Genomic DNA, 27,571 nt, shown 5'->3' on the forward strand with positions numbered 1-27,571 from the left:
AAATCAGAAGGACCTGTCTTGACCGTCATGGCTCAGCAGGTTGGGCATGGTCCCACAAACCAAAAGGTCTCCCATTGAGTTTCTGGTCAGAACACGGGCCTGGCTGGCATCCGGGCATGTGAGAGGCAGCCGATCCCCGTTTCTCTCACACATCTATGTTTCTCTCTCTCTCTCCCTCCGTTCCCCTGTCTCTTTCGGAATGAATAAAAAGGAAGTTGATTTTAAAGAGAAATAAAATTAGAATGATCTCTCTGGTCCTGCTTTTCATTAGAGTCCTTGAGAACGTCTCAGTGTTACATCATTACCTTCTTCACTGAAATAAAAACAGGACATGTTTGACATGTTCTTTTGTCGGTCATAAATGTAGCCAACTCTTGGTCGTTCTGGAGAAATCCCATAGACCATGGCGGACTTTGGGTTGAAACATTTTCTTAATTATTTTGGATACAAATTTTTCCATTTTATTTTTTCGCATGGCTAGTGGTATATCCATTGGCCCAGTTGTACCTTGAGTGTATTTCAAGCCATCAGTACCGTTGCCTGGAATTTCAGGTGGGGAAAGTTGAAAGTGGAAGCCCCATAGTCCATTGGGTTTTTCAGCGTCCTGTGCTGGATCCATACAAGCTGCTAAATAATAGTACCTAGGCATGGCCCTGCCCCCAAAATCAGCATGAAGATTATAGAAACTAGATGTTGATGTGAATACTGTTCTAATTCCTGACATAGTTACAGGCACACTGTATGCAGCGTTATTTATATGCGTGTACTGATGTTTTGTATCAGGACTCATTACCTGGACCGGTGGCTTTTTGGTTTTAGTTTTCCTACAAGACAGAAGTCCAGTGCACAGAACCTCCATAGGAATGCACTTCAGCTAGATGAGAGTTCTTCCATTTTCAGGTACACCGGTGAGGGAGATTGGAGGGGTGTGTTAATTCAGCTGTACCTACACTGATTTTTTAGGTTTATTGTGGTCATTTTTCAAAAAGGACATATTGTCCGTAGGTTTAGAGTTGATTCTCCGATTCTCCATTCATTGTGCCCATAATATATATTCTTTTGTGTTGAGGTAAAATTCTCTAAATGTGCTAACTCCCTCTCCTTTAATGTGTCATTTAAGACTACTGGGTTTTTTGTCGTTCTTTTTGTTGATTTCTACATTAGATCTATGTATGTCAATGGAAAGTTAAAAGTCCCCAACTGTGACTGTATTGCTCAATTTAAAGATTGCAATAACTATATACTTACCAATAATCACTGAAATATAAATGTAGTAAATGGTGAAAAAGAGAAGACAGCCTTGACCATGTGGCTGTCAGTTTTCACAGCATTGCCTTGCAAAGCAAGAAGTCTGTGGTTCAATTCCTGGTCAGGGCACATAAGTGGGTGGCGGGTTCAGTCACCACATGGGGCACATGTTAGAAAACATCAATGTTTTCTCTCTCTCAAAGTGAATACATAAAATCTTTTAAAAATGGGGTAGTGAACAGAGCAGAACAAGAGCCATGCCTATGCTGTCTGCAAGAGACCCACTTTAGATGGAAAGACAAAGTGAAATTAAAAAGATAAGTTACCCCTACCTTTGGTCTGCAGAAGTGGCCTTGCAAAGAATTCTGATCTAGTGAGACATCTAATAGTGAACCGTACATATAACAGGTATGAGAATAACCGTGTTAATAGCTGACCTATGTGGTAGAGGTAAAGTTGAGTTGACGTGTAGACCGTTTTTAAATACCCAGAAACTGGTTAGGGCAGGTCCTTGGACAGGTCAGACCAGGTCTGACAGGTAACTCATGTAAGTGTTCCTTTTTTAAAAATGTGAACCACTTCATTGATGATTGATTACTTTCCCTTTTTAAAATGGGGAACTCCAATAAAAAGTTTATGCCATTGTGAAAAGTATTTCATTCAAATAGAAAGTTTTAAAAGGCTATCATAGCCATACTTCTGTCAAAAGGAAAAAATCAGATGCTATAAAAAGAAAGGATATTTCATAATCACAAGTGGATCAATCTGAGAAGAGGATATAACCCTTGTAAACATTAATACACCCAACATAGGAGCACCTCAGTGCAGAAGAGAGAGACTATTGAACATAAAAGGACAGGTGAACGTATTTGATTTGGATTCCTTGTTTTTGGTTTGCATTGTCTGCATTAGTCAAGTATTACAGATGGTAGACCCTTACAAGGTCTGTGACTATTTTCTCCCCTTTAGACAGACTATTTTTCCGGTGTGATAGTACCCTTCATCGCACAGACCACTAATTTTGATGAAGACTGATATATCTTATTTCACCTTTCTGGTTTTTGCATTGGTGGTGTATCTAAAAATCTCCTGGCAAAATCCAAGGTCGTAAAAATTTAACCCTATAATTTTATCTAAGAAACCTATGTGCTTGCTTCTTACATTTCTCCCATATATTGATAGCATCTACGTCTTGGCTAAATTATAACCATTTTTATTTAAAATACGTACTGAATCTGTCCTGGCTGGTGTGACTGAGTGGGTTGAGCACCAGCCCTTGAACTGAAAGGTCAAGGCTTCTATTCCCAATCAGGGCACATGTCTGGATTGCATTGCAGGCCAGGTCCCTGGTTGGGGTTGCACAAGAGGCAACAGGTTGATGTTTCTCTCCCTCTCCCTCACTCTGTCCCTTCCCCTATGACTCTAAAAATAAACAATTCAAAAATATAAAACCCTATTGAGGGAGAGTGCTTAAATAACTGCCAGGGTTTTTCTTAGGTCGCTGTGCAGTGAATAAGAAATATTTACTGTTAAAAAAGATTGGGTTCATAGTACATTTCACTGTTTTCTAAAATATTCATTGAACTTACTGTGACATTAGTTAATAAAATTGTATAGGTTTCAGGTGTATACCTCTATTACATCATCTGCATATTGTGTGTTCACCCTCTAAAGTCAAGTGTCCTTCCATCAACATTTATCTTCACTTTACCCTCTTCTATCTGCCCACTGCCCGCTTTGCCTCTGATAATCACCATTATGTTTTGTTTACGAGGGTGGTTTGGTTTTGTTTTTTTCCCTAAGTACTTAAGTACATTTTAAACCAAATTGTGTAATAAAACCTTGTGTCACTTGGATTTTTACTCTGAACCGTCCACTGTATTTGAAAAAATGTTAATATTTTTTGAGTCAGAAAGGTTCTGATTTGTTTTTTCTTTAACTTGAAATGCAGTTGAAGTCAATATTTCTTGCATCAGCCCACTTCTCCATAACTTCTTGGGCATTTGTGCACATCGATACCCCACTATGTGTAGGGGACCACTTTGTGGAAGGTGGGTCCCCTGGGAAATCTGGTCATAAAAATTGCCGCGTAGATTGTGAACCTTGCTCCTCTTCGCACTGCTCTGATAAGGGAAAATCCAGGTGTTTTACTTCACTGCAAGGAGATAATTTCTGAGCCCTGAAAACTACCTTAATGAGCATCTGGTGCCAAGTTGTCTGACAGACCTTGATTTAAGACAAACCTCTGTACTTCTTCAATTTATTATCTATAGCCTTTTGATGTAGATTGATAAGCTTTGCATGCACGCTGTATACGCCTGCACATATCATTCTGAATAAAAGCTACTTCTAGGGAAGGGCTCATGGCAATTCTCCATTAGAGGGAATCGCCAACCCTTTCTCCTGACAGACAAATTGTGTCTGGTACCGTTTCTTTCCTCATCCGCGGCGAGCCGGAGAGGCTCTGCGGGTCAGAGCCCCTCAGATCCCCTCCCTCAAGTATGTATGCACTTTCTTTAATCCTGCTTTGTATAGAGCTGCAAGGACATCCAGATGTGCCCCTATACAAACTAATGACCAGCCTTGCTGATAGCACAAAGCATACTCCCTATCTAATGCAGGCCTGCGTAAACGCCCCTTCCCCGATAGGTCACCACGAAGGAGCCCCTTCCTGAGCTCTGTGCAGCTGCCTCGTGCAGAAACATGGTAATAATTATGCTCATCGCCTGATATGAACAATAAAAGCAAAGAGTAGCATTGTTTTCAAATTATCAGTAACCTCAATTACACGAATAATTTTTAACGAGAAATAGGCAAGATAGTATCTACTCTTCGCTGTGGAGCTTCTGAGACGGTATTGGCAGGTGTTGGATCAACCACGTAATAAATATGCATTCTACAGAAATACGTAGAAGGTTATTTCCCATGGAGAGCACCTCTCTCTTGTCTTCAGAACTAATGAGAGTTCTGAACTTCTAAAGTATTTTTACCCTAATATCTTAGTGAGCTTTTATTACTTTAAGTAAATAATATACTGTGTTTTCGGTGTAAAATGTGCTCCCGTGTGTAACATGCAGCCACGTTTTTGGCCCAACTTTCAGGAAAAATACCTTTGGTTTTCATTCAATTTTCTATTTCCTTTTAGGTACTTGTGTTTTGTATTATAAAGGAATTTTAGCATTTATTTTTGAACATATTATGGGGCAAGAAATTTTATCTTAAACCCTAGCTGGTGTCGCAGAGTGGATTGAGTGTGGGCCTGCAAACCGAAGGGTCACTGGTTCAATTCCCAGTCTAGGGCGCATTTCTGGGTTGCGGTCCAGGTACCTAATGGGAGACACACAGGAGGCGACCACACCTCGATGTTTCCCTCTCCCTTCACCCCTCTCTAAATAAATAAATAACCTAAAGAAAATTTTATGTAACAAATAATTACAAAACACGAACAGATACAAGATATTGCAGGTAATACCCATGTAATGATGCGCACCCGTCTTTTCCCTCAAAAACTTGGTCAAACACATGTGCATTATACACAGCAAAACACAGTTACTCAAAGAGACTCAAGCTCGGGAAGATAACGCTCTTGAGCAAAAATCAGAAACAACCCTTGACCCTTCCTCCCCCGACTCCCAGGACCCAGCTCACTGCTCCTGAGCTGTGCTCACTACACACAGACACAGTCTTGCTATTTCTTATAGATGAAATCTTCGACGAGAAAATAAAATTCATAGTAGATGTTGACCTGCCCATAGAACAACAAAATTAATGGAGTGTAGCGAGGGGGAGAAACTTAGAGGGTATTTGGTAATTTAGTTCACTTTCCTCAGGTTTATATTACAGAGAATATACCTCTCTACTAAATGTTGCAAAATTAGTGATTCTTGAGGCAAAAGTAAATCCAAATGTTACCTCCAGGTTATATGTTTTACAGGCCTAATTTTTCACACCTTACAGAACACTGTGAAATAGGACACCAAAAAAGAGAAAGGTTGCAATTTTAGAGTAAAAAGTAAGGTTTGTAGTTACTGTCCCAAGCAACACATAGTGAATTTGAAGTTACATTATATTTTGTACGATTGATTGAAGGATATTACGATGTCAAGAAAGCTCAGAGGTACTTAAAACTAATTTATTCCGAGTACGGTGCAGAACATTTATTTTAATGTAATTTATAACAATTTTTAAAGCCTCATTTCCTTTTTTAAAACCTATGCATATTGTCCTGAACACCATGCTCTGGTTGCTCTAATATCAGGTCGTGTCTCACTGTATTAAGACTGAAAGAGCCTTGATGAATCCTGGCCTTCCAGGTGAATGGGGAATAGAAAAGAATGTGGCCGAGTGTCTCCTTATGTGATTGTCTGTTGTACCCAGGGAGAGCTGTGTATTTCACATTCTAGTTCTTAATGGTTACAGAGATAACTGTAGTAGTTGTTTAATAAAAACTGTGTGCATTGATTCTAATTGCAGAAACATTTCTGGGTCCACCACCCTCCCCACCTCCAGCTTCTCAAGAGATCCCAGTTCCTCCAGAGTTGCTTCATCCTCACCAGCAGGAAGCGCATGCGCTCTTAGGCAAAAATAGCTTTGGACTTAGACCTTTTCAAAGGTAATATGAAACAACTTACTTCCTAACACAGCTGGCTCACATAAATGTACGCTTTCACCTTAAAGCTGTTCAACATAGCAACTTAAATTGGATAGGGAACAGCGGTTCTCCACACAGAAAAAGCACACAGGAACATTTCTCTTAAAAAATTTTTGTTGCCTTGGCCGGTGTGTCTCACTCGGTTGATGCGGTGCTACACAGTGAAAAGTATCAAGTTCAATTCCTGGTCAGGCCATCCGTCTAACTTGCAGGCTCAGTCCCGGATTGGGGCTGGTACAAGATGTTTCTCTCCCTCTAGTTTTCCCGCCCTTCCCCTCTATAAAAGAGTTGGGTTTTCAATGACTGTTTACTTGAATATTATTTTGCGTTAGTTTCAAGTATACAGCCAGCATGTTTAGACAATCATATCTTTTACAAAATATTCCCATCGATGATGCCGGTACCCAGCATACATAGTTATTACACTATTACTATATTCCGTATGCTGACATTTACATGGCAGTGACTAATTTTGTAACTGCCATTTCGTACTTTCTAATCCCTTCACCTTCTTCACTCTGCCCCAGACCTCTTTTTCTCTGGCAACCCTTAGTCCAGCGGTCCCCACCCTTTTGGCACCCGGGACCTCTTTCATGGAAGAGAATTCTTCCATAGGCTGAGGGGGACGGGATTGTTGTGGATGATTCAAGCGGGTAACATTCAAGCTCACGTCCTGCTGTGTGGCCCAGTTCCTAACAGTCCGAGACCAGTTCCTGTCTGCGGCCAGGACATTGGGGACCCCTGCCTTAGTCTGTTCTTGGTTCCTATGAATCGCTTTTTATTTTCTTTGTTTATCTATTTTTTTTGTAGATTCCAGATCGTAGGGAGCAGGACTGAAGTAAGAAGATGGCACTGAGGAAGACGCAGTTAGGCCATGCGTAGTGCAGAAATGACAGAGTAACGGTGCAATCCGTTGAGCTTGCGCAGTAGAACGAAATAAACAAGTTTACCTGAAGTGTAACAGCACCCTCTCAGAGCACGCACAGTAGAGCAATATAAGCCACACGTGCCTACCGATGTTGCACAGAACATGTTAATCAGAAGCTGATGCAACATTGCATCACAGCAGAGTATATAAGCCGAGGACATCAGACCGCAGATCATGCATCCTGAGGGCAAGTTACTTTGAGATGTCCTGCACGGTCTTCCGCAAGAGAAAGAGCTCCACCTTGATTTCGTCCCTCTGACTTTGCCTTGCAAGACATCAACTGCCTGGCTGCCTCCTGAACTCAGACCTGATCTGGACTCTTGGGACTCAGGTTTGTTGTTTCCCTCATGTGAATTCTCTTCGTGTGGTATGTAACTGATTGTTTCTGAGTGTTACTGCTATTGATTGATTATTATGGGTTGAAATTGAACCTGCATCAATAAAAGCTGAATGAATTGCAGTCATCTGTGTTGACTTCCTGTTTTTCCTTGGTACCAGAATTACCTGTAGGGCTGGTGGCCTTATAGGTGGCCCAGGGCTTTCGGCTCTGAAGGCCGAGGTCAGATGACCTGAGTGGGGCTCAAGGGCTGAGTTATAGGAAAAAATATACCGCAAAACATTCGCCCGTGACACAGGTATAAATGATATCCTATGACATTTGCCTTTTCGGATTTATTTCACTTCGCATGGTTCAAAATGATGGGGCACTCAAGGGTTGGAAAATTTTCGTTTTAAGTAAAAGCTGATAAGCTTAGCAATGAACGCATGTAAAAAGCTGTTGTTTCAGGAGCTGAAGATAAGAACCACCTGGAGTCGGGGAGACAGGAGCCATTCGACCTCTGTGCCCCAGGGGGCTGCAAGCAATCCAGATGTTTCTGAGCCACTGTGCTCCAGGGAGAGGCATCCTCCTGCACAGGACATAGATAAAGAACCAGCTGTCAACAGAGGAAAGGATGCTACAGAGAGTGCTGAACTGCAGCTTTTATCGCATTAACCTTTTCCGTTGATCCCAAACCTTTTCTCTATATCCCCGCTCCTCTCCCACGAATTTCAAAACCGTTCCTTACACTTTATTTTCACCTCATGAAAAAGGCTGGCTTAAACGGAAATGTAAGACAGTCTTTTAGGGTACATAAGCCGCAGTCTTCTCAGATCGCTTGCCCTCTCAATAAAGCGCCCATGAAGTTTCAAACGCAGTCTCTACTTGGTGTTATCGGTGACAGGAAACAGGAATGCCAACTTTTCCGGTTTCAATGCCAGCATTCTTCAACCTGAAAAAGATACTTTGGAGGCAAAGCGCTTTGAAGTTCAGGCCTCTCCCCAAGCAGGTCCACAAGATGCCACTCATTCACTTTCTGTCAGTGCCCGTGCCTGGGCTCTTGTCAGGCCTGGCCTCCTGTGCCTAAGTGGCGTGTTCAGACTCTGCTCCCAGAACGCCCCCTTTTCCCTCCCAGCGCCATTCTGGATAGCTAAGGAAGGTGAGTGCCCAAGGAAGAGGAAGGTCACTGTGCTTGGCAAAGGCCTTATCCAAAACGTAATCATCGGAGGTCGCCAAAATACTAACTTTGAAAAGAAATGTTACAGATGCTAGGAATAATTACGTGGATAAATGAAAAACAATGAACAAGGAAGGCAATAACCAAGGAGAAGTAGCTGGAAAGGAGCGCAGTCAACACCGCTGCGGCCGTCCCTCCCCGACTGCCCCCATCTCTGCCCAAGCCTGGCCTTTTTCAAGGCGCCCCCTTCCGCTTCCTTCCTTTCTCCCGCCCTGGCGCTCACCGCACAGGCACTGAGCAAAAGCTCCGACTCCTCCCATCGCCTGAGGCGAGGAGCATGCGCGGTTCCTTCCAGACGCTGATGTGAGTTTGGAGTAGGAAAGGTCCTGTTTCCTGCCCAGTTTTGGTGTTTCCGATTGATACCTGATTTCCTTTCTCTGTGTTTTTAAATATATACTGTATTGATTATGCTATTACAGTTGTCCCATGTTTTTTTCTCCCCGTTATCCCCCTCCACCCCGCACCGCACCTTCCTCCAGTATTCCCCGCCCCCTTAGTTCATGTCCATGGGCCTTACGTGTAAGTTCTTTGGCTTCTCCATTTCCTATACAATTCTTAACCTCCCCCTCCTATCTTGTACCTACTATTTATGCTGCTTATTCCCTGTGCCTTTTCCCCCTTTCTTCCCCCTCACCCTCCCCTCTTGTCTCCATTTCTGTGAGCCTGTTCCTGTTCTAGTTGTTTGCTTAGTTTTTGTTTTTTAGGTCCAGTTGTTGATAGGCGTGAGTTTGTTGTCATTTTACTGTTCATAGTTTTTGATCTTCTTGTCTTTCTCAGATAAGTCCCTTTAAGGTTTCATACGATAAGGGCTTGGTGATGATGAAATTCTTCAACTGTACCTTCTCTGGGAAGCACTTTATCTGCCCTTCTATTCTAAATGATACCTTGCTGGATAGAGTAATAATCTGGATGGAGGTCCTTGCATTTCATGACTTTGAAGGCTTCTTTCCAGCTCCTTCTTGCCTGTGAGGTTTCTTGTGAGAACTCAGCTGATGGTCTTACGGGAACTCCTTTCTAGGTAACTGTCTCCTTTCCACTTGCTGCTTTGAAGCTTCTCTCTGTATCTTTGATCTTGGGTAACTTAATTATGATGTGCCTTGGTGTGTGCTTCCTTGGGGCCAACTTCTTTGGGACTCTCTGAGCTTCCTGGATCTCCTGGAAGTCTATTTCCTTGGCCAGACTGGGGAAGTTTTCCTTCATTATCTTTTCAAATAAGTTTTCCATTTCTTGCTCTTCCTCTTCCCTTTCCGGCACCCCTGTGATTTGGAAGTTGGAACGTTTAAAGTTGTGCCAGAGGGTCCTACGCCTCTCCTCATGTTGTGGAATTCTTGTTTCTTCATTCTGTTCTGGTGGAATGTTTCTCTCTTCCTTCTGCTCCAAATCGTTGTTTTGAGTCCTGGTCTCCTTCCCTTTACTCTTGGTTCCCTGTATATTTTTCTTTACTTCACTTTGCGTAGCCTTCACTTTTTCCTCCGTTTTGGGACCGTACTCAACCAATTCAGTAAGCATCCAGAGAACCAGTGTTTTGAACTGTGCATCCGATAGGTTGGTTATCTGTTCATCACTTAGTTTTATTTTTGGAGCTTTGATCTGTTCTTTTATTTGGACCATATTTCTTGGTCTCAGCCCAGCTGTTATGTTGGGAAGGGCAGAGCCTTGGGTATTTGCCCGGGCGGGGCAACCCAGCCCTGTGCTGCCTTGTGATGCTGTCTGCGGGGGAGGGGTCTGAGAGGGCACAATGGCACTTGCTCGGCTCTAGTTTGGCTTTCAATCACTTCCACTGCTACCCAGAAGCAAATTGGGCCCCTGGAGTGCTGATTCCCACATGGGCGGGTTTATGTACGTTCTAGGACTCGGTTGGTCTCTCCAACAGAGTCTCCTCTGAGGCTGGGAGTTTCTCCTGCTACCTCAACCCCCACAGGTTTTACCTCCAGAGGTTTTGAGGCTTTCTTTTCCCACACTCAAAACCTTGTGCATGGCCTGTCCCCCTCCCAGCTGTTCCTCATGGTTTATCCCCACGCAATGTGGGAACGCCCACTCCTCCAGCGGGGCCTTGTTGCGCATCCTCTCCGCCCCTGCTGCTCATCTCTGCCCCTCCTCCCAGTCCGGATGAATGTTTCTTCTTTGGCTCTTGGTTGTCAGACTTCCATACAGTGTAATTTTCTGACAGTTCTAGGTTGTTTTTTTTTTTTTTAATCTGTTACTGTCCGTGTTTTGGTTGTGCCAGGAGGCAAAGTGTATCTACCCACACCTCCATCTTGGCCAGAAGTCTCAAAACCTGATTTTCCCAGTCCTTGTGCTTATGCAGGTGAAGCCTGCAGGTCACTCAAGGCTGTGAAATCTCCAATAGGAGGCTCATACAGAGGTGATTACCGCATTCCAGTGAGACAGTGCTAAGTCGTCGCTCTGCGTTCCTTTCAGGGGAAACTCGGAGACTGTCCCACCGGCAGTCTCTCTGTCTTCATGCTATTGGACACCGCCTGCTACGTGGTTTTATTGTTGAATGCCTTTTCTTGCATATCCCTCCTACTCCACGTCTTCAAAGTCTCAGGAGAGGGAGTGACAACCTTCCCTTTGCTGCCCCCTCGCTTCGCCACTCTTGGCTTCTGGCGTCGGGGGATCTGCACACACCCCTGCTCTCCAGCTTTTAAGAAGATGTCAGAATTTCACGAAGAGCACACATTCTAGCGGGTGGGGCTTAGGAGATGAGTACACCTTGCTCCAGGAGAGGTGACCTGCCCCTCTCAGAAGGGGCTTTGTGGAAGCACCGAGGGCGAAGGGGCATACGCGAAAGCAGCGGGACTAGGCTGAGGGGGGACCCGGAGCTGGCATGAGAGATGGACGCATGAGTGAGCGAAAAGGTCGGTGAGGAGACTTAAGAGACAGCAACGTACGGGAGGGGTGGTAAGAGGGACATGACCTTGGAGAAGGAATGAATACGTCTGTCACCAAATGATCCTTTCTGGGGGAATATTAAAAGCATGGGTCTTTTTTTCCCCCGTCCAATGAATTTACTTCAGGCCAGCACTCATTCCACTGAGCTACATCAGCCAGGGCTACAATAGTTTATATTCTAAGTAATTATACATATCCAGACATCCATTCCCTTGACATTTTGAAGCACACTAAAAGTTACGATCCATAGTTTTAAATTTTGGATGATTCTCTACTGCAGGTATTCTAATTAGAGCAATACCTGAAAAGTATTATTAATTTCTATTGTGAATTAACTGATATTTTGAAACTCTTTCAATTACATACTTTCCTAAATATTTTACATTTCAAAGCCGCTTTCAGACATAAATTCTTTGGGTTTTGTGAACGCTGTATTATGGACAAAAGACTATTCTTTACTAAGAACACAGAAGTCAACCCAAGTTGCACATTCCCTAATAAACAATATGATTGTGGGTCCAGCTATACTCCTTCCTATAATCTTATTTCTTAAGGTTTTTCACTGGTATGAATTCTCACATGTCAAACGTGTGAATGCTGAAAAAACAGGTTCAACATTCATTAGTATTGTTTTTCCTTGGAAAAAATTTTCATGTTGAGTAAGGTGTGTGAATGGGTAGTTTTGACACATTTTTTTTATTTGCTAGGCTGTCTCCAGTATGAATTACCCGATATTGGGAGAGATGTGAATTAAGATTAAACACTTTACCAATCCATTAACATTTTGAAGGTTTCTCATCCACTATATATTCCTTGATGTTGAATGAGGTTTGAAAATGGCTACAGTTTTTGTTGAAGTTTTAAAATTTTTCTGATCTCCAGCATGAATTCTTCAATGTTAAGTTTTCAGCACAGATTGAAAGCTATGCCACATTCTCTACATTTGCATGGTTTATTCAAAAGTTAATTATTTCATATTGGATAAGACATCATTGAAAATTTAAAGATCTGGCACATATATTTATATTGTTTCTCTACAGTATGAATGACAAGATGTGGAGTAGTTCTGAAGAATGATTAAAGGTTTTATTGCATACTCCACATTTATGAGACTTTTCTCAAGTATGATTACTCTGATGAACAGGAAGGGCTGAGGACTGCTTAGACTTTACTGTCTTTCCTACATTTACATGACTCCTCTCTGATATGAATTCTCTAAGGTTTAATAAGGGTTGAGGAGTGGATAAAGGCTTTACCACATTTGTTACATGTGTAAGGCTTTTTCACTAGCATGAATTCTCTGATGCTGAGGAAGGGTTGATGACTCCATAAAGCCTTTCCCACAATCAGTGCATTTATGAGACTTATCTCCATTATGAATTTTTGATGAATAGTGAGCTCTGAGGACTGCCAAAAGATTTTACCTCATTCATTACATTTATAAGGCCTCTCTCCAATATGGATTTTCTGATGTTTAGTAAAGGATGAGGAATACCGAAAGACTTTCCCACATTCTCTACATGTATAAGGTTTTTCACCAGTATGAATTCTTTGATGTTGAGTAAGATTGGAGGACAACCTAAAGGCTTTGCCACATTCTGTGCATTTATAAGACTTTTCTCCATTATGAATTTTCTGATGATTAGTAAGACTTGAGGACTGGCTAAAGGCTTTACCACATTCTCTACATATGTAAGGCTGCTCTCCAGTATGAATTCGCAGATGTCGATTAAGGGTTGAGGAACTTCTAAAGGCTTTGCCACATTCTGTACATTTATAAGGCTTCTCTCCAGTGTGAATTCTCTGATGTTGATTAATTTGTGAGGACCGGCTAAAGGCTTTGCCACATTCTCTACATTTATAAGGCTTCTCTCCGGTATGAATGTTCTGATGTTGAATAAGGGTTGAGTAGCGCCTAAACGCTTTACCACATTCTCTACATATATAAGGCTGCTCTCCAGTATGAATTCGCTGATGTTGATTAAGGGTTGAGGGACGCCTAAAGGCTTTGCCACATTCTCTACATTTATAAGGCTTCTCTCCAGTGTGAATTTTCAGATGTAGAGTAAGGTTTGAGGATTGGATAAAGGCTTTGCCACATTCTCTACATTTATAAGGCTTCTCTCCAGTATGAATTTTTAGATGTAGAATAAGGTTTGAGGATTGGATAAAGGCCTTACCACATTCTCTACATTTATAAGGCTTCTCTCCAGAATGAATTTTCTGATGTTGAGAGAGGTTTGAAGAATGGCAAAAGGCTTTACCACATTCTCTACACTTATAAGGCTTCTCTCCAGTATGAATGTTCTGATGCTGAGTAAGGGTTGAGGAGCGGCTAAATGCTTTACCACATTCTCTGCATTTATAAGGCTTCTCTCCAGAATGAATTTTCTGATGTTGAGTAAAGGATGAAGAGTGGCTAAAGGCTTTACCACATTCTCTACACTTATATGGCTTCTCTCCAGTGTGAATTTTCAGATGTAGAGTAAGGTTTGAGGAATGGATGAAGGCTTTACCACATTCTCTGCATTTATAAGGCTTCTCTCCAGAATGAATTTTCTGATGTTGAGTAAGGTTTGAAGAGTGGCAAAAGGCTTTACCACATTCTCCACATATATAAGGCTTCTCTCCGGTATGAATGTTCTGATGTTGTATAAGGGTTGAGGAGCGGCTAAATGCTTTACCACATTCTCTACATTTATAAGACTTCTTTCCAGTATGCATTTTCTGATGTAGAGTACGACTTGAAGGCCAATTACATGTTTTACCACGTTGTTCCCATTTATGTTTTTCTCCTGTGGAGATTTTAACTCTATTTATATTAAATACTTTACTGAATACTTTCTCACACGGTAAAGATTTGTAAACTTCCTTCCCAATAGGAATATTCTGGTGGTTGGTACTATTTGAAGATTGCTTAAAGATTCTGACATAATTGCTTCGTTCGTTTGTTGTGTCCACAATAGGAATACGCTGATGTGTAATATGATTTGACATTTGGTCAAAGACGTATCCACCTTCATCGTAGTTTTCTGGAAGACGAGCATTCTCATGTTTATTAGGATTTGACTTGTTGTTAAAAATTTTCCAATCTTCACTGCACCGACAACTTCTGTCTTCATTGTATGTACTCTGGTAATCGTTGAAGATAAAAGAGGCCTTTAGTGACACGTATAATTTCTTTAATCATGGACACTTTTCCCACAATAACTATTCTGTGATCCCTATTAAACCATGCCGGTTATATTAGAAATCAGTCCCACGTTCAAGAAAATGTTATATTGGTAGAAAAGAAAAACGTTATTTCTCAATTAAATATAGTAATTCCTTGATAAAGGGATGGATAAATTGACCACATTTAAATTTTACATGTGCATTAGAATTTACTAAGTTTTACAAGTTTTTGACTGAAAGTTTAATCACACCCTCCATTTTAGACAATTCAAATGATCATTCCCACCATGAATTATGAGAGTTACTAGACTTTCCAGGCTGCCTTCGGAGGAATAGGTACACTTAGAAAACCGTTTTCGGTCTTCACGTTGGGAAACACATCAATCTGCAAATGTAACTGACTAAAAGTGGGAGTTTTCCCAAACGTGTTCTATTTTCACCTCTTTAGGTAAAAAGGACTTTATTATGAATAATTCTCCCAAGCAAGTTCTGTACATTCTAACATCCTTTTTTCTTGTCACATACTTTCTTATCAGGCTTTCAATACATTATCAAGGGCACAAAATTCATATCTTACCAGTAGTACTTTAGAGAATAAATCTTCTATTCCTGGCTTTTGCAACAAGCCCTGATAGTCTTCAGATGACATAGCTGAAATATACAAAATAAAGGATCACAGGTATGACACTCAGGTAAGTGTACACTGCAATTAGAATCAATTATTGAATAAATTGCCACTTTGAGTCCTTCAAAAAAAGTTAAATGTTCAATGCAAGACCAAGAAGGGTACAATGAGAAACAAATCCTATCAAAAAGGAAGAAACAGTTGCTTACATTTGTAAATAATAATGCCCCAAAACGCTAAAGATTTTCTCACCTTTAGACTGATGCTATAAAAATGATTTTGAAAATTTTTCTGAATGAAGTAAGTAAAATTGTAAACAATATTAAACCTTATAAATATAAAATTTTTGTACCTATATAGATATTTACACAAATATAAAAATTAGTAATGGTCTAATGATCAAACACAAGTCTCTTTGATATTTCCTAAACAACTTTCAATGATACAAGCCATAAAATCTTACATCTATGTTATAAGATACACAACATAAAAGATTTACTTTGACACCAATAACATAAGAAGGTAGGGGGTAGAAATGGCAAGCAGTGGAGAGTTTTGTATGCAAGTGATACTATCAGTTTGAAATGTATTCTCATAGCTTTAAAGTGTTCTCATTATCCCCACCTGGTAACAACGAAAATAAAAATAAAATAAGAAAATGATCTCGTTTAACAAATGACAAAATTGTGTACTGAAAAAATCATACTGAATCCATGTTAAAAAAATGACAGACATTAATACAATTTTTCAAAATGCAAAATATAAAACCGGGCCATGAAGTTAGGGTTGTTTTTTTAAATTGTATTTGTTTATTTTTTAGAGAGAGGGGAAGGGAGGCAGAAGGAGAGGGGAGAATGATCAATGTGTGGTTGCTTGTCACATGCCCCCTACTGGGGACCTTCCCTGCAACCCAGGCATGTGCTATCACTGGGAATCGAATCGGTGACCCTTTGGTTCGTGGGCCATCACTCAATGCACTGAGCCATACCACCCAGGGCAAAATTAGTTGTTTTTATACAGTAACAGAAGCTAACACACAAAAAAGGAAGTTCAGAATGTAAGTCCATAATCAATGGTGTAAAGCAGAATGAAATATTTATGATTTATCTTCATGAAAAACATGCACGACTTTTATGATGAAAGTGTACAATATTGCTGGTCAGAATTTAAAAAAAAAATCAATAAATGAAAAATTCACAGGCTTCTTGAAAATCAGCCACCATCATGAACAACACAGTAATTATCTGGAGCAGGATATTCATGACCAATAGACATCTTCACCAGAAACAAATGGTCATTAACATCCTTCCCCATGGTAAGTCAATAGCATGCAACCAAGAAATTTAAGAAAAACATGCCAAAATGTATAAGGCCACACCAGATGTCACCTTTGTGTTTGGATTCAGAACCCATTTTGGTGGTGGCACGACAACTGGCTTTGTCATGATTTATGATTCCATAAATCTTACCAAAAAAAATAACCCAAACATAAGACTTGCATGACATGGGTCATATAAAAAGACCTCAGGAAAACAGAGACGGGAAAGCAAAAGTGCAATAAACAATGTCGGGCAGCCTTCAAGGCCAGTGTTGATGATGGCAAAAAGAAGCAGTGAAGAAGCTTCTAGGATTTTGTTGGTGGTGATTATGCAGATTTTTCGTGATAGGATCAATAAACTAATAACTCTAAAAGATTTATCCCATGATCCTAAATTAGAATGCTAGTAGTATAAGGCCTCAGTTGTAACCAACGTGATCTAAACATTCCAAGAGTTCCCTATCAGCCCTGGCTGGGATGGCTCAGTGGACTGAGAGCTGGCCTGCAAACCTGAAGTTTGCCAGTTCCATTCCCAATCGGGAAGCGTGCCTGAGTCTAGGGTTCAGCCCAGGTTGGGGCACATTTGAGAGGCTACCGCTGATGTTTCTTTCTCAAGTCAGTGTTTTTCCATCTCTCTCTCTCCTTCCCTTCCCCTCTCTCTAAAACTAAAGAAATAAAATGTTTACAAAAATTAAAGTAATATACACAAGGCACCAGGTAAGACCTGAAACCATGTAAACACTAGAAGGAAGGATAGCTATAAACTCTGCCATGGCTCTTACAAGTATTTTTTGGATATAACTTCGTAGGCATAGGAAACTAGAGAAAAAAAATAAACAAATGAGACTACAACAAAGTAAGTCTTTGCACAGCAAAGGAAACCATCAAGAAAACACACAGCCCTAGCTGGTGTGTCTCAGTGGATTGAGCTCAGCCAGTGAACCAAAAGATTGCTGGTTTCATCCTCATACATGGCACATGCCTGGGCCATGGGGCATGTCCTTGGTTGGGGGCGTGCAAGAGACAACCAACTGATATATCTCAACTGATATATCTCTCACACATCGATGTTCCTGTCCCTCTCTCCCTCCTTTCCCCTGTCTCTGAAGAGAAATAAAAATATTTTTTAAAAAGCAAACAAAAAAATCTACCTACTGAACAGGATACGGTATCCACCAACGATGGTAAATATCCAAAATATATAAGGAACTTACATAACTTAACACCAAAATGAACCCCAAACAAACAATCTGATTGAAGAATGGGCAGTGGACCTGAATAGATATTTCTCTTAACAGGACATAAAGATGGCCAATAGACATATGAAAAGATTATTGAATGTAAAACAAAAATAATTTTATACACCACACATTTTTTCAAGTGAAATTCTTGACCAACTTGGTTTTTTAATCCATAGTATTAAGATTTAAATGTCCATGTCTCAAATCAAACAATAAGGAAACAAACCAACAAAAGTGATCCTCATCAAGATTAATTAAAAAAAAGCCACAAGCTGAGAAAATATATTCGTAAAAAAACAACAGGTACAGGACTATTACGCAAAAGATACAAAGATGTTTTCAAACTCAACAGTGACAAAAAACATACTTGACACAAAAGGGACAAACGCCTTAACAGAAAGCATACTAAAAAAGATATACATTAAAAATTACTTCCTAAAAAGGACCCACACACCTTATATCACTTAGCAAATGCACATGAAAACAATGAACATTAAACAAACAGCACATTCAAACAACATTAAACCCCTATTGGAAAGGTCAGGATCCAGAACACTGAGAGCAGCAAATGCTGCTGTCGGTGTGGAGCAAGAAGAATGTTCATTCATTTCTGTTGAAAATGCAAAATGCTACAGCCCCTTTGGAAGAAACTTTCAGGGTTGTCACAAAACTAAAGGAAGTGATTTTGATGGATAGGGGCAAAGAGAAAAAAATTGGGACAACTGTAATAGCATAAATAAAATATTTTTTTAAAAAACCTAAACATACACTTATTAAATAATCCAGTAATTGTGATCCTTAGTATTTAACCAAAAAGCTAAAAAGCCTACACAAAAGCCTAAAAGGGACTATTTATAAAAGCTTCACTTATAATTTCCAAAAACTGGAAGCAATGAAGGTATCAACAGGTTAATAGATAAGTAAACCAAAACACATACAATGAAATATTTTTCAGCGCTACACAGATATAATACATCAAACCATAAGAAGTGGAAGAAACCTAGATAGCATGAAGAGAAACAATTTAATCTGCCTGACTAGGTGCTAGACTATCACCCAGATACGCCAAGGTTGCAGGTTACATCTGTAGCAGGGCACATACAAGATTCAACCAATGAATGCATAAATAAATGAAACAACAAATCAATCTCCCTTTCTCTCACTTCCCTCAACTTCCCTGCTACCTCCGCCCATCCTGTCTCTAAAAGCTCAATAAATGAAATTAAAAATACAAGAATCCAATCACAAAAGGCTACAAACTATAGGATAACAACTACATGACATTCTAGAAAAAACAAAATGAAAGAAACAGGAAAGCCGTCAATGGTTCCAAGAATAAGGGGGACATAGGGATAAATAGGCAGAGCACAGAGAACAACACTTAGGGCTGAGAAACAAGTCTGTATGACAGTATAATGGGGATATGTGTCATCATAAATTGTCCAAACCCATAGAACATACAAGCCATCAGTGAAGCCTCATGTCAACTAACACTTTGGGTGATAAAGATGGGCCAGTGTGGGTTCATAAACATCACAAATGTACCACTCTGGTGGGGGACATAGACAAGGAGTAGGGTATGCATGTAGAAAGCAGGAGGGGTCTGCAAATTCTCATTGACTCTCACACAATTTTGCTGTGAACCTAAAACTGCCCTTTGAAAAAGTCTTTCACAGTTGTCTTCTCTAAAGTACCTGTACTCAGGTCTATACATCTTTTCTATGGTGTTTACGTACATCCAAGAAACAAATGTTTGCATTCTCCACTGAAACACACACATACAATATATCACTTTACAATAGTTAAGATGACCAGTGTCAAAAGAATAATATTGAGTGTTTCCAAAAATGAGGAGAGAGTAGACCTTATTCACAGTTGAATGAAAGTTAAATTGGTGCAAATTGTAAGAATAGGAAAAAGGGTTCTGTCAAAGAATTAAATGTAGAATTGTTTTGTCATTCTGCCCTTCATTTCCGGGTATTTATCAAAAAGAATTCAAAAGAGGATATGCAAGAGACATGTGCACACCTGTGTCAACTCTAGTATTGTTCACGAAAGCCTGTACAAGTGAAAGCAAGCCCATGTCTGTGGATAAATAGATTAAAAATATGGTACATAACAACAATGGAATACCGTTTTGCAGGAAATAGGAAAAAAAGTCTTATCACCTGGTATCACAAACAGGGAGGACATTTTCCTTAAGTGAAGGACCCGAGTAACAAAAAGACAAACATTACACAATCCCACTTAGGTGAATAATCTCATGAAGTCCACCTCATAGGGAAAAAAAGAAAAGGTAGTTTTCTGGACCTTGGTTTCTACACCAGAGAGCCTCCAATTCCTCCTTAGAGACCAAGAATCTGAGAGGCTACCATACAAAGCAGAAGCTCCCAAAAGATGTTAAACTGATACAGAAAATGAAACCCTGTGGGTGGAGTAGGAGCTCTGAAAGGAACTCATACTCACCCAGGGAGACCAAGTTCCTGTAGTTCTCCAACATCACATCTGTGTATAATTTCCACTGAGCTGGGTCCAGGCACTCCAACTCCTCCTGAGAGAAATCTACAGCCACATCTCTGAAGGTCAACGATCCCTGATAAAAAGGACACTTTTACATTGGAGCCATAGGCCTACTTCATACTGTCATCCAACATGAAAACAGTGTTAGGAAAAGTAGTTTTGATCTAGGAGAGTATCCTGAATTAGCTCATAAAATCACACTGACCCAGTAACATTCTCTAATTTCTAACACTGAGAAATGAGGATGACACATGTCCACAAATTCACTGCAGACACTTTTCATGAAAATAAACTTTAAAATCAAAGGATATACACAGGTATATGGATTGTTGAGTGTTGATTTTTATCTTCACGATCAATTGTGCATATGTCTCAGCTGGAAAAGGCATGGCAAGGTGAAAGTGTAGGTACTACTTCAGATTTAATTTAAACAACAAAGACCTGTAGATCTGTAAAAATGCAGATTCTGATTCAGATTCTGGGATGGGGGCTATGGTTTCATATCTTTAATAAGCTGACTTTTGACTAGTGGCAGCAATGTCTCTGGTCATGTGCCATACTTCTGAATAGCAAAAAAAGGAAAACATAAAATATTTCATACATAACATTGAGCCAAAAGACTTTTAATATGCACACTTCTAAAAAAATAAGAAACACAGCAGCCACAACTTTATTTGAAAATTTTATATACGTAATCTTAGAACAAGATTATCCTTCCTGTATCTTCAGAATATTTCCTGAAACAAAGGGCAGAGCTTGACTTTTACTCAAATTTGATCTGTTTTTCAAAACCACAGGCGAATACACATGAATGTTCACTGCAGTTTCTATAAGTGAGAAGAATGAAAATATCTTAAGAGTATGACTGAATAACTCAAGTGTTAACGTTTTATGCAGAGACATACATATGGGAACTAGTTACATATGAAATATGATAAAAAATGGAATTTTCATGTCAATGATATTATTTTTCAATTCTGTAAATCTCATAAACCTACTATTACTTGTCGATGATACCCTTTGGTTTTATAAGCACGACAGGTTCAAGAACACACATAATGCTAAAAAAGAAGTTAAAGCTAGTGATAGTTCTTTTGTTTCTCTTAATATTCTGGGTATCATTAGTGTAGAGCTCTTCGTTAGAAATTTAACTGAACTGAACCAAGATTAATATGATTCCTGTAAACTCTCTTGAGAATAGGGAAAGTGATAATGTAGAGTTAGTCTGTGACGTGTGGAATGTAATGGAACCTTACAGAAAGAAGGATTAATTAAATCCTCCGCATCAGAGGCTAATAATCTCTAGGAAATGAAGGAAGGGCCTTTATTTTCCAAAGCAAACAGAAGCTAAGAAAATGAGGGGAGTTTCCAGAGTACATGTGATTGCTCAAATAAATAAAATAAATGTTCCTCTCAAATAAATTGAGAGGTTTGGGCACACCTCTCAATAATTCCCTGCCAGACCCTTCTTAGTGATGAAGGGAAGCTCTTAACTACATTGTGAAGAGCACCTTAGCCAGCTGACTATCAGGTGGACTGGAAGAATGGGTATCAGGTGAATGAGGCACACGGAAGGACATGTCACTGCTGTGACATTACGGGCAAGAAAACATACTTAAAGAAGTCATTATGTGAAAATGATCATCAATGAACAAATTTTTTTGCAAATATCAATGCATATGTACCTTCCATGTTTTCCACACAAACACCGTGGTGCATTAAATACAAAGAATTTTGCCCTGGCTGGTGTGGCTCGGTGAACTGAGCACCAGCTGGCGAACTGAAAGCTCATCGGTTTGATTCCCAGTCAGGGCACATGCCTAGGTTGAGGGCGAGGTCCCCAGTTGGGGGCGTGTGAGACACAACTCTTCGATGTATCTCTATCTCTCACACATCGATGTTTATCTCCCTCTCTTTCTCCCTCCCTTCTCCTCTCTCTAAAAGTAAATAAAATTTCAAATACAAAGAGGTTTGTACTAATGTTATAAGCAGATCGGTTCTATCTACTCTTCTTTGTCAGAACTTTCTGAGCTATCCTGACCAGTGACATGTTCATTTTCTTACCCCAGGTCCACGAAGCTGATGCTGCAGCCACATGAACCCAAAACCTGTATTTCCCTTCTTTTCCAGTACCAGAGCCTATGAGCCCATCCCAACAGAGACGTAGACATCGGTGCCTTCCCCGGCTGATCTGTCACACAGGGGATGTGTTCAGTAGTTGAAGGTCATTAATTCAGGGTGGGAATTCCTGATGTCTTTGGGGAAACTGGATAAAGAGATTGCTGAAAAGCCTATATTACAACGGACAGAAGTACATAAACTGCTGACCTTGACAGTCATAAGAAAAGGAAAAAAATAAGTAGGTAAAAACAAACTCACCAGGCAAGGACATTTAAGGGAGAAATAAAGGTAGCTGGTTCTTAATGCAATGGAAGGAAGAAAAGCAAGCACAGCCACTGACCCAGGACACATTGTTTACCTGAGAAGCAGCCATGTCCTCCTGGTCCTGCTCCTGCTCTGGGTTGCTTTCTCCTGGGATGATAGGCTGAGGAGTCACGTCTGCATTTTCAGGATGTGCCTTCAAAGGCCTCAGCACAACCCCTTAACCTGCTTCCACCACACTCACAGGCAAAAGAACCTGGAAATGATGAAATGGCCATTTGCACCTGTCCTTTGTCACAGGCAAGTCAGGAACAAAGAGCTCCTACATGGAGACCACATGCTGTGAGTTTTTCCTCCTTTTCAGGTGCTCTTTCCTCCCATGGACATCCAAAAACTCCTGTGAGAACGTGCGATGCTCTCCTGAATCCCAAACCCAGCAGAGCACCCTGTAACCTGCTCTGACCAAAGCCTGCTTCTCACTCTGACTTACGCATCTGGGCATGACTTTCCCTTCCCCTTCTGTTTCCCTCCCTCCCCACAGATAACCTATACCTTCCTTTCTCCTAAGCGCCAAGGGTCCTTCTTATGACTCTGTCTCTTGTTCCCTGACCCGACTTCAGCTATGTGTTGTGACTTACTAAGTCAAACATTTTTTATAAAAAAAAAATAAATGCATGCTGTGCCCTGGTGACTCTGGTGGTTGCAGCATCATCCTGTACACAGAAAAGGTTGTGAGTTTGATTCCAGATCAGAGAACTTAGGCTAGATGCAGCTTAGATCCCTGGTCCAGGCACATGCAGGAGGAAGCCCATTGATGTTTCTCTTTAACATCAATGTTTCTCTCTCTCTCTCCTCCCATCAATAAGGATATCCTGGGAAGAGGGTTGGAAAAAAAAAAAGGACTCCAAAGCTTTCCTGCTAATCCCTGAACACACCTCAGGGTCCCCTAGAGAACTTCACTGAACAATTATGCTCCATCCAGAGAAGTTGTCTAACTCCGTGGAGGATGACACACCTGATGTCATTTGTCAGAACTTTTCAGGCGATTTAATGTCACTCTGAAGGGAAATAGTGCAGCTTTAAAAAGCAAGCAGACCCAGAGGGAATGAGGGCACCACTCTAAGTTTCAATTCTGCAGGTCTCCAATGCAGCCATGAAGTGGCATCTCCATGCATTTCCCTCCTGGTGCCTGCGTGGCTCCCCCAGAGCTGTTTTCTCTGTACCACTGGGCCAGAGTTATCAGACCCATTGACCCTAGACCTCTGGGTACTGTGAGGACTTTAGGGAGAAACTTCTAAAGTGACAGGCTCCCTGGCAAAAATTTTTTTTTATTATCCAGGGAAAAACAAAGAGTTACATTAATAGCATGAATGGTAAATGCAGGTTTTGATACTGAAAATTTAAAAAAATATTAGCTATGAAAACATGTCCATCAAATTACACAATGAACATATGGGCTTTCTGAGAACCACGTTTCAGGTCAATTCAGTCCTTCCTTCAATATTTTGCGGAATGGACAAGAGGGACTTCAGGGTAACAGTTCCGTGTGGCTCACAGACACTAATTCAACAAATCACATAAATGCAAGAAAAGAGATGCTGGACATTAGATGAACTCATAAAAACAGGTCTGACTGTTAAGATTATAGACATCCTGCCCTGGCTGGTGTGGCTCAGTGGATTGAGCGCCGACCTGTGAACCAAGGGGTCACTGCTTCGATTCCCAGTCAGGGCATATGGCTGGGTTGAGGGCCAGGTCCTCAGCAAATGGGAGGCAACCACACATTGACGTTTCTTTCCCTCTCTCGTTAAATAAATAAATGAATGAATAAATAAATAAATAAATTTTTAGATAAAAAGATTATAGACATCCTTACCAAGTGCCAACTGAAATAGCCTGATATTATTGACCAGGTACCAATGCATGTTCCAACATATTATAAACAGTACAAAGAATGCAGAGCTCAGATTTTAAACTGGGCACTATATATTTAAGATAAAAAGTATTGTAGAATTTTTTTAATGACTTTTATTGTCAAAGTTTAAAAAGAGTTGAGACTACCTCGTATTTAGAAAGGAAATTTAAGTGCTGGTTAAGAAATATCACTGATGCTCATTTCAGAAGTTAACGACTACCTACACAAGAGCCTATATTCAACAGACTTCGATTATCTCAATGTTTTTAAAAAATAAATTTAATGTGAGATGTAAAAGGAAAAAAGTAAATCCATTGAGAAGAAAAGATAAAGACCCAATGCTTTTAACATTCCTGAAAAGCATCATGTAGTGACAGAGGAATTCGTTTCTTCTCCCAAGTCACTTCCCCCTTCCCATCCCAGGACATGACAGGGGACCCATGGCTGGCAGGCAAGGCTCTGCCCTCTGAGTGAATAAGGGTTGCAATTGGAAGCAAATAATTGTAAAATTCACAAGCCTTATAAACTGGACAATTGTAATCCTCATTCAAACCTGTTTAACTGTAACAACTCAGCAAATGTTAAACTAAATAGATTATTTAGTTTAACAGCCACAAGCCCACAAATCACATTCATCACATCCGGGATCCCATTCTTCTCCTGCCACTCTGTATTTCTCTGTATGGATCTGTTTCTCTCTCTTCCGGGTTTCTCTGCACTCTTGTCCTTTCCTCGTTTTCCTCTCCCCACTTCCCCTGCGGTCTCTCCCTTTTTTCCTATTCCTCTACCTACACCTGTTCCCTGAAAAAACCGAAACCCCTTTCACCTTCGCTTGCTCTTCCTCCCTGATATTTCTGATTACTCTCAACTCCATACACTTCTCCGTCGCCCCCCGCCCCCCGCCCATGCCTGCGTCCTGTCTGCGGCCCCTCTTACACTCTTCCCTGTCACCCCTGCCGGCTGACTCTCAGTGCTGTTAGTCCCTCTGATCCGTCACCTCCAACCCTCTTCATGCCCCCCGTCTCGCTCCCCGAACTCCACTCCTCAGAACCACTGCCTCCGTCTGAAGCGCCTCGCCCGTTGCTGCCCCCGCGTCCGCTCACAGGGCCCTCTGCCTCTCAGCTCCCCCAGGCTCTCCGGGGCTCCTCCGTCTCCTCGGCATTTCTCGCGTCTTCCTGCTCCGGCTCCTTTCGTCCCTCCCACATCCCCGGCGCGGCCGTCTCTTAGGGCCCCTCGCGGACCTTTGCTCCCCGTCACGGGTCCGTCTCTCCCATTCCGGCTCCGGATCCCCTAGGAGCCCCGTTCCGCCGCTTTCCGGCCGCCCCTTCGACATCAGCGCTTCTACAAATCCCCTCCTGCGTGGGGAAGGTCACCTGCTGTAGGGACACCGTGTTCTCCCCTCCTGAGTCCCACCCCATGGAAACTGTGCTCTCCTTGGATTCCAGTCTATTGTTAAATTGGGGGCGAGGGGTCTTCAGATCCCCAAGGCCCTGGTTAAATCGGGCTCGGGGGACCGAAAGTGGCAGGAGTGGGGGGGGGGGCGCAAGGGTTTGACTGCATCTCCCGAGACTTTAAAGGGCGTGGGGCGGGAGTGCTGCCCAGGGAAGGGCTTTCAGCAGGAAATCCTGACGGCAGGCGCCGTCCCTCCACCTGAAGGCAGAGAGACCGCGGGCCCGAAGGCCCCAAGCTTCCCAGAAACCACCGCGAAGCGTCTCACAGGGACGCCGGACTCACTGCTGGAGGAGGCTCGGGAGCGGGGATTTCAGCGTGTGTAGTGCCCGTCAGGCTTCACGTGCGTAGGAAGGACGAGTGAGAAAAATCGAATTTCAATCCGTAAAACCGAAACTTGGAAGGACCATGAGAACAATTCTATTGCAAGCCGCTATCGCGTCAGAAAGAAACTGCGCGTGCTCCCTAGGTCAGCAGATGGGCGGAGTCAGAGTTGGAGCTCAGCGCCGCTGCAGTCAGACTGACACCCGAGCGGCGCGGTAGCTGGGAGGCGGGGTTGGGGAGGTTCGAAAAGGGCTAGTCGCGTGCAGAGATTCGAAAAGGGAAGGGCGGTCACAGTGCCATGGCCGGGGCTCTCCGTTCCAGCTAGCTCTCCTTGGTTATAGCCTTCCTTCTTCAGTGCTTTTCTATACCCACCCAGGTATTCCTAGCATTTGTAACATTCGTTTTCAAAATTCGTACTTTGGTGACCCTCCAACGATTACATTTCCCATATGATATTTGCCACCCTTTCTGACTCAGTCATTCCCCTGGACTGTCACCTTCCTGAGTCTATAAAACGGCCCTGGGAGGGGAAAGGGAAGGTTCTAGGGGCAGCCTCTGAGCATAGTGCTGGGGACAGGAGGCTGAGCCTGAGAAATGGGCAGGCATGTGCAGTGACAATTAGGAAGTGAATGAGTACCTTGTATGGACGTGTTGGGAAGGAGCCTCCACTCCTCCACTTCCAGAAGCTTTGCTTTCAAAGTAATTTTCACGTTTAATAATGCTGCTATAGTCCTGGCTGGTGTGCCTTAGAGGCTTGAGTGCGGGCCTGTGACCCAAAGGGTCGCCAGTAGGAGTCCCAATCAGGGCACTTGCTTGGGTTGCAGGCCTGGCCCCCAGCAGGGGGCGCGCGAGATGCCACCACACATCGATGCTTCCCTCTTTTTCTCCCTCCCCGTCTCTAAATGCAAAGATAAATGAATAAAAATCCTTTTTTTTAAAATGCTGCTCTTGAATCTGGAGAACTTGGCATTCATTCTGCCCGGCATCACCAGCACCAAGAAATAGAGACAGAGATTGAATCTTTATGGGAGTTTTATGCAGATGGTGGGTTACATACACTAACAGACTATGTTACATTTTAAGCGAGCCTTTTTTATAAGGAGTAAAAAAGTGTAGGTAAGGGTTTGAAATTGGGGGTGGGTGGAAATGTAGATAAAGGTTTGAGATTATTGCAAAAAGTTAATGAGATAGAAGGTATAGTCCAGCAATCTCTCTACCATCCTTTCATATGTTGACAGGTGGCTCTTTTTATTTTTTAACAAATATTGTTTATTTATTTTTAAAGATTGGGGCAGGGAGGGTGTCGCGTTACCCGTTCCACAACAAATTGAAGAGGCAGGAGACT

General features: G+C 41.7%; 1 protein-coding gene across 1 annotated transcript; it reads right to left on the reverse strand.

Moving 5' to 3' along the window:
- Window positions 1–11,823: 11,823 nt before the first annotated feature.
- On the reverse strand, window positions 11,824–26,385 carry LOC129081548 (zinc finger protein 345-like). Its single transcript, XM_054587219.1, has 5 exons — window positions 26,188–26,385; window positions 22,636–22,794; window positions 20,103–20,229; window positions 15,030–15,103; window positions 11,824–14,410 (listed from the first exon to the last, which is right to left on the reverse strand). The coding sequence occupies exons 2-5, from the start codon at window positions 22,648–22,650 to the stop codon at window positions 12,704–12,706; spliced, it is 1,923 nt and encodes a 640-aa protein (XP_054443194.1). The 5' UTR covers window positions 22,651–22,794; window positions 26,188–26,385; the 3' UTR covers window positions 11,824–12,703.
- Between the last annotated feature and the right edge of the window lie 1,186 nt (window positions 26,386–27,571).

This window comes from Pteronotus mesoamericanus, unplaced genomic scaffold, assembly GCF_021234165.1.
Source record: "Pteronotus mesoamericanus isolate MK-2021 breed Mesoamerican mustached bat unplaced genomic scaffold, CSHL_Meso_final scaffold_1135, whole genome shotgun sequence".
Lineage (NCBI taxonomy): Eukaryota > Metazoa > Chordata > Mammalia > Chiroptera > Mormoopidae > Pteronotus > Pteronotus mesoamericanus.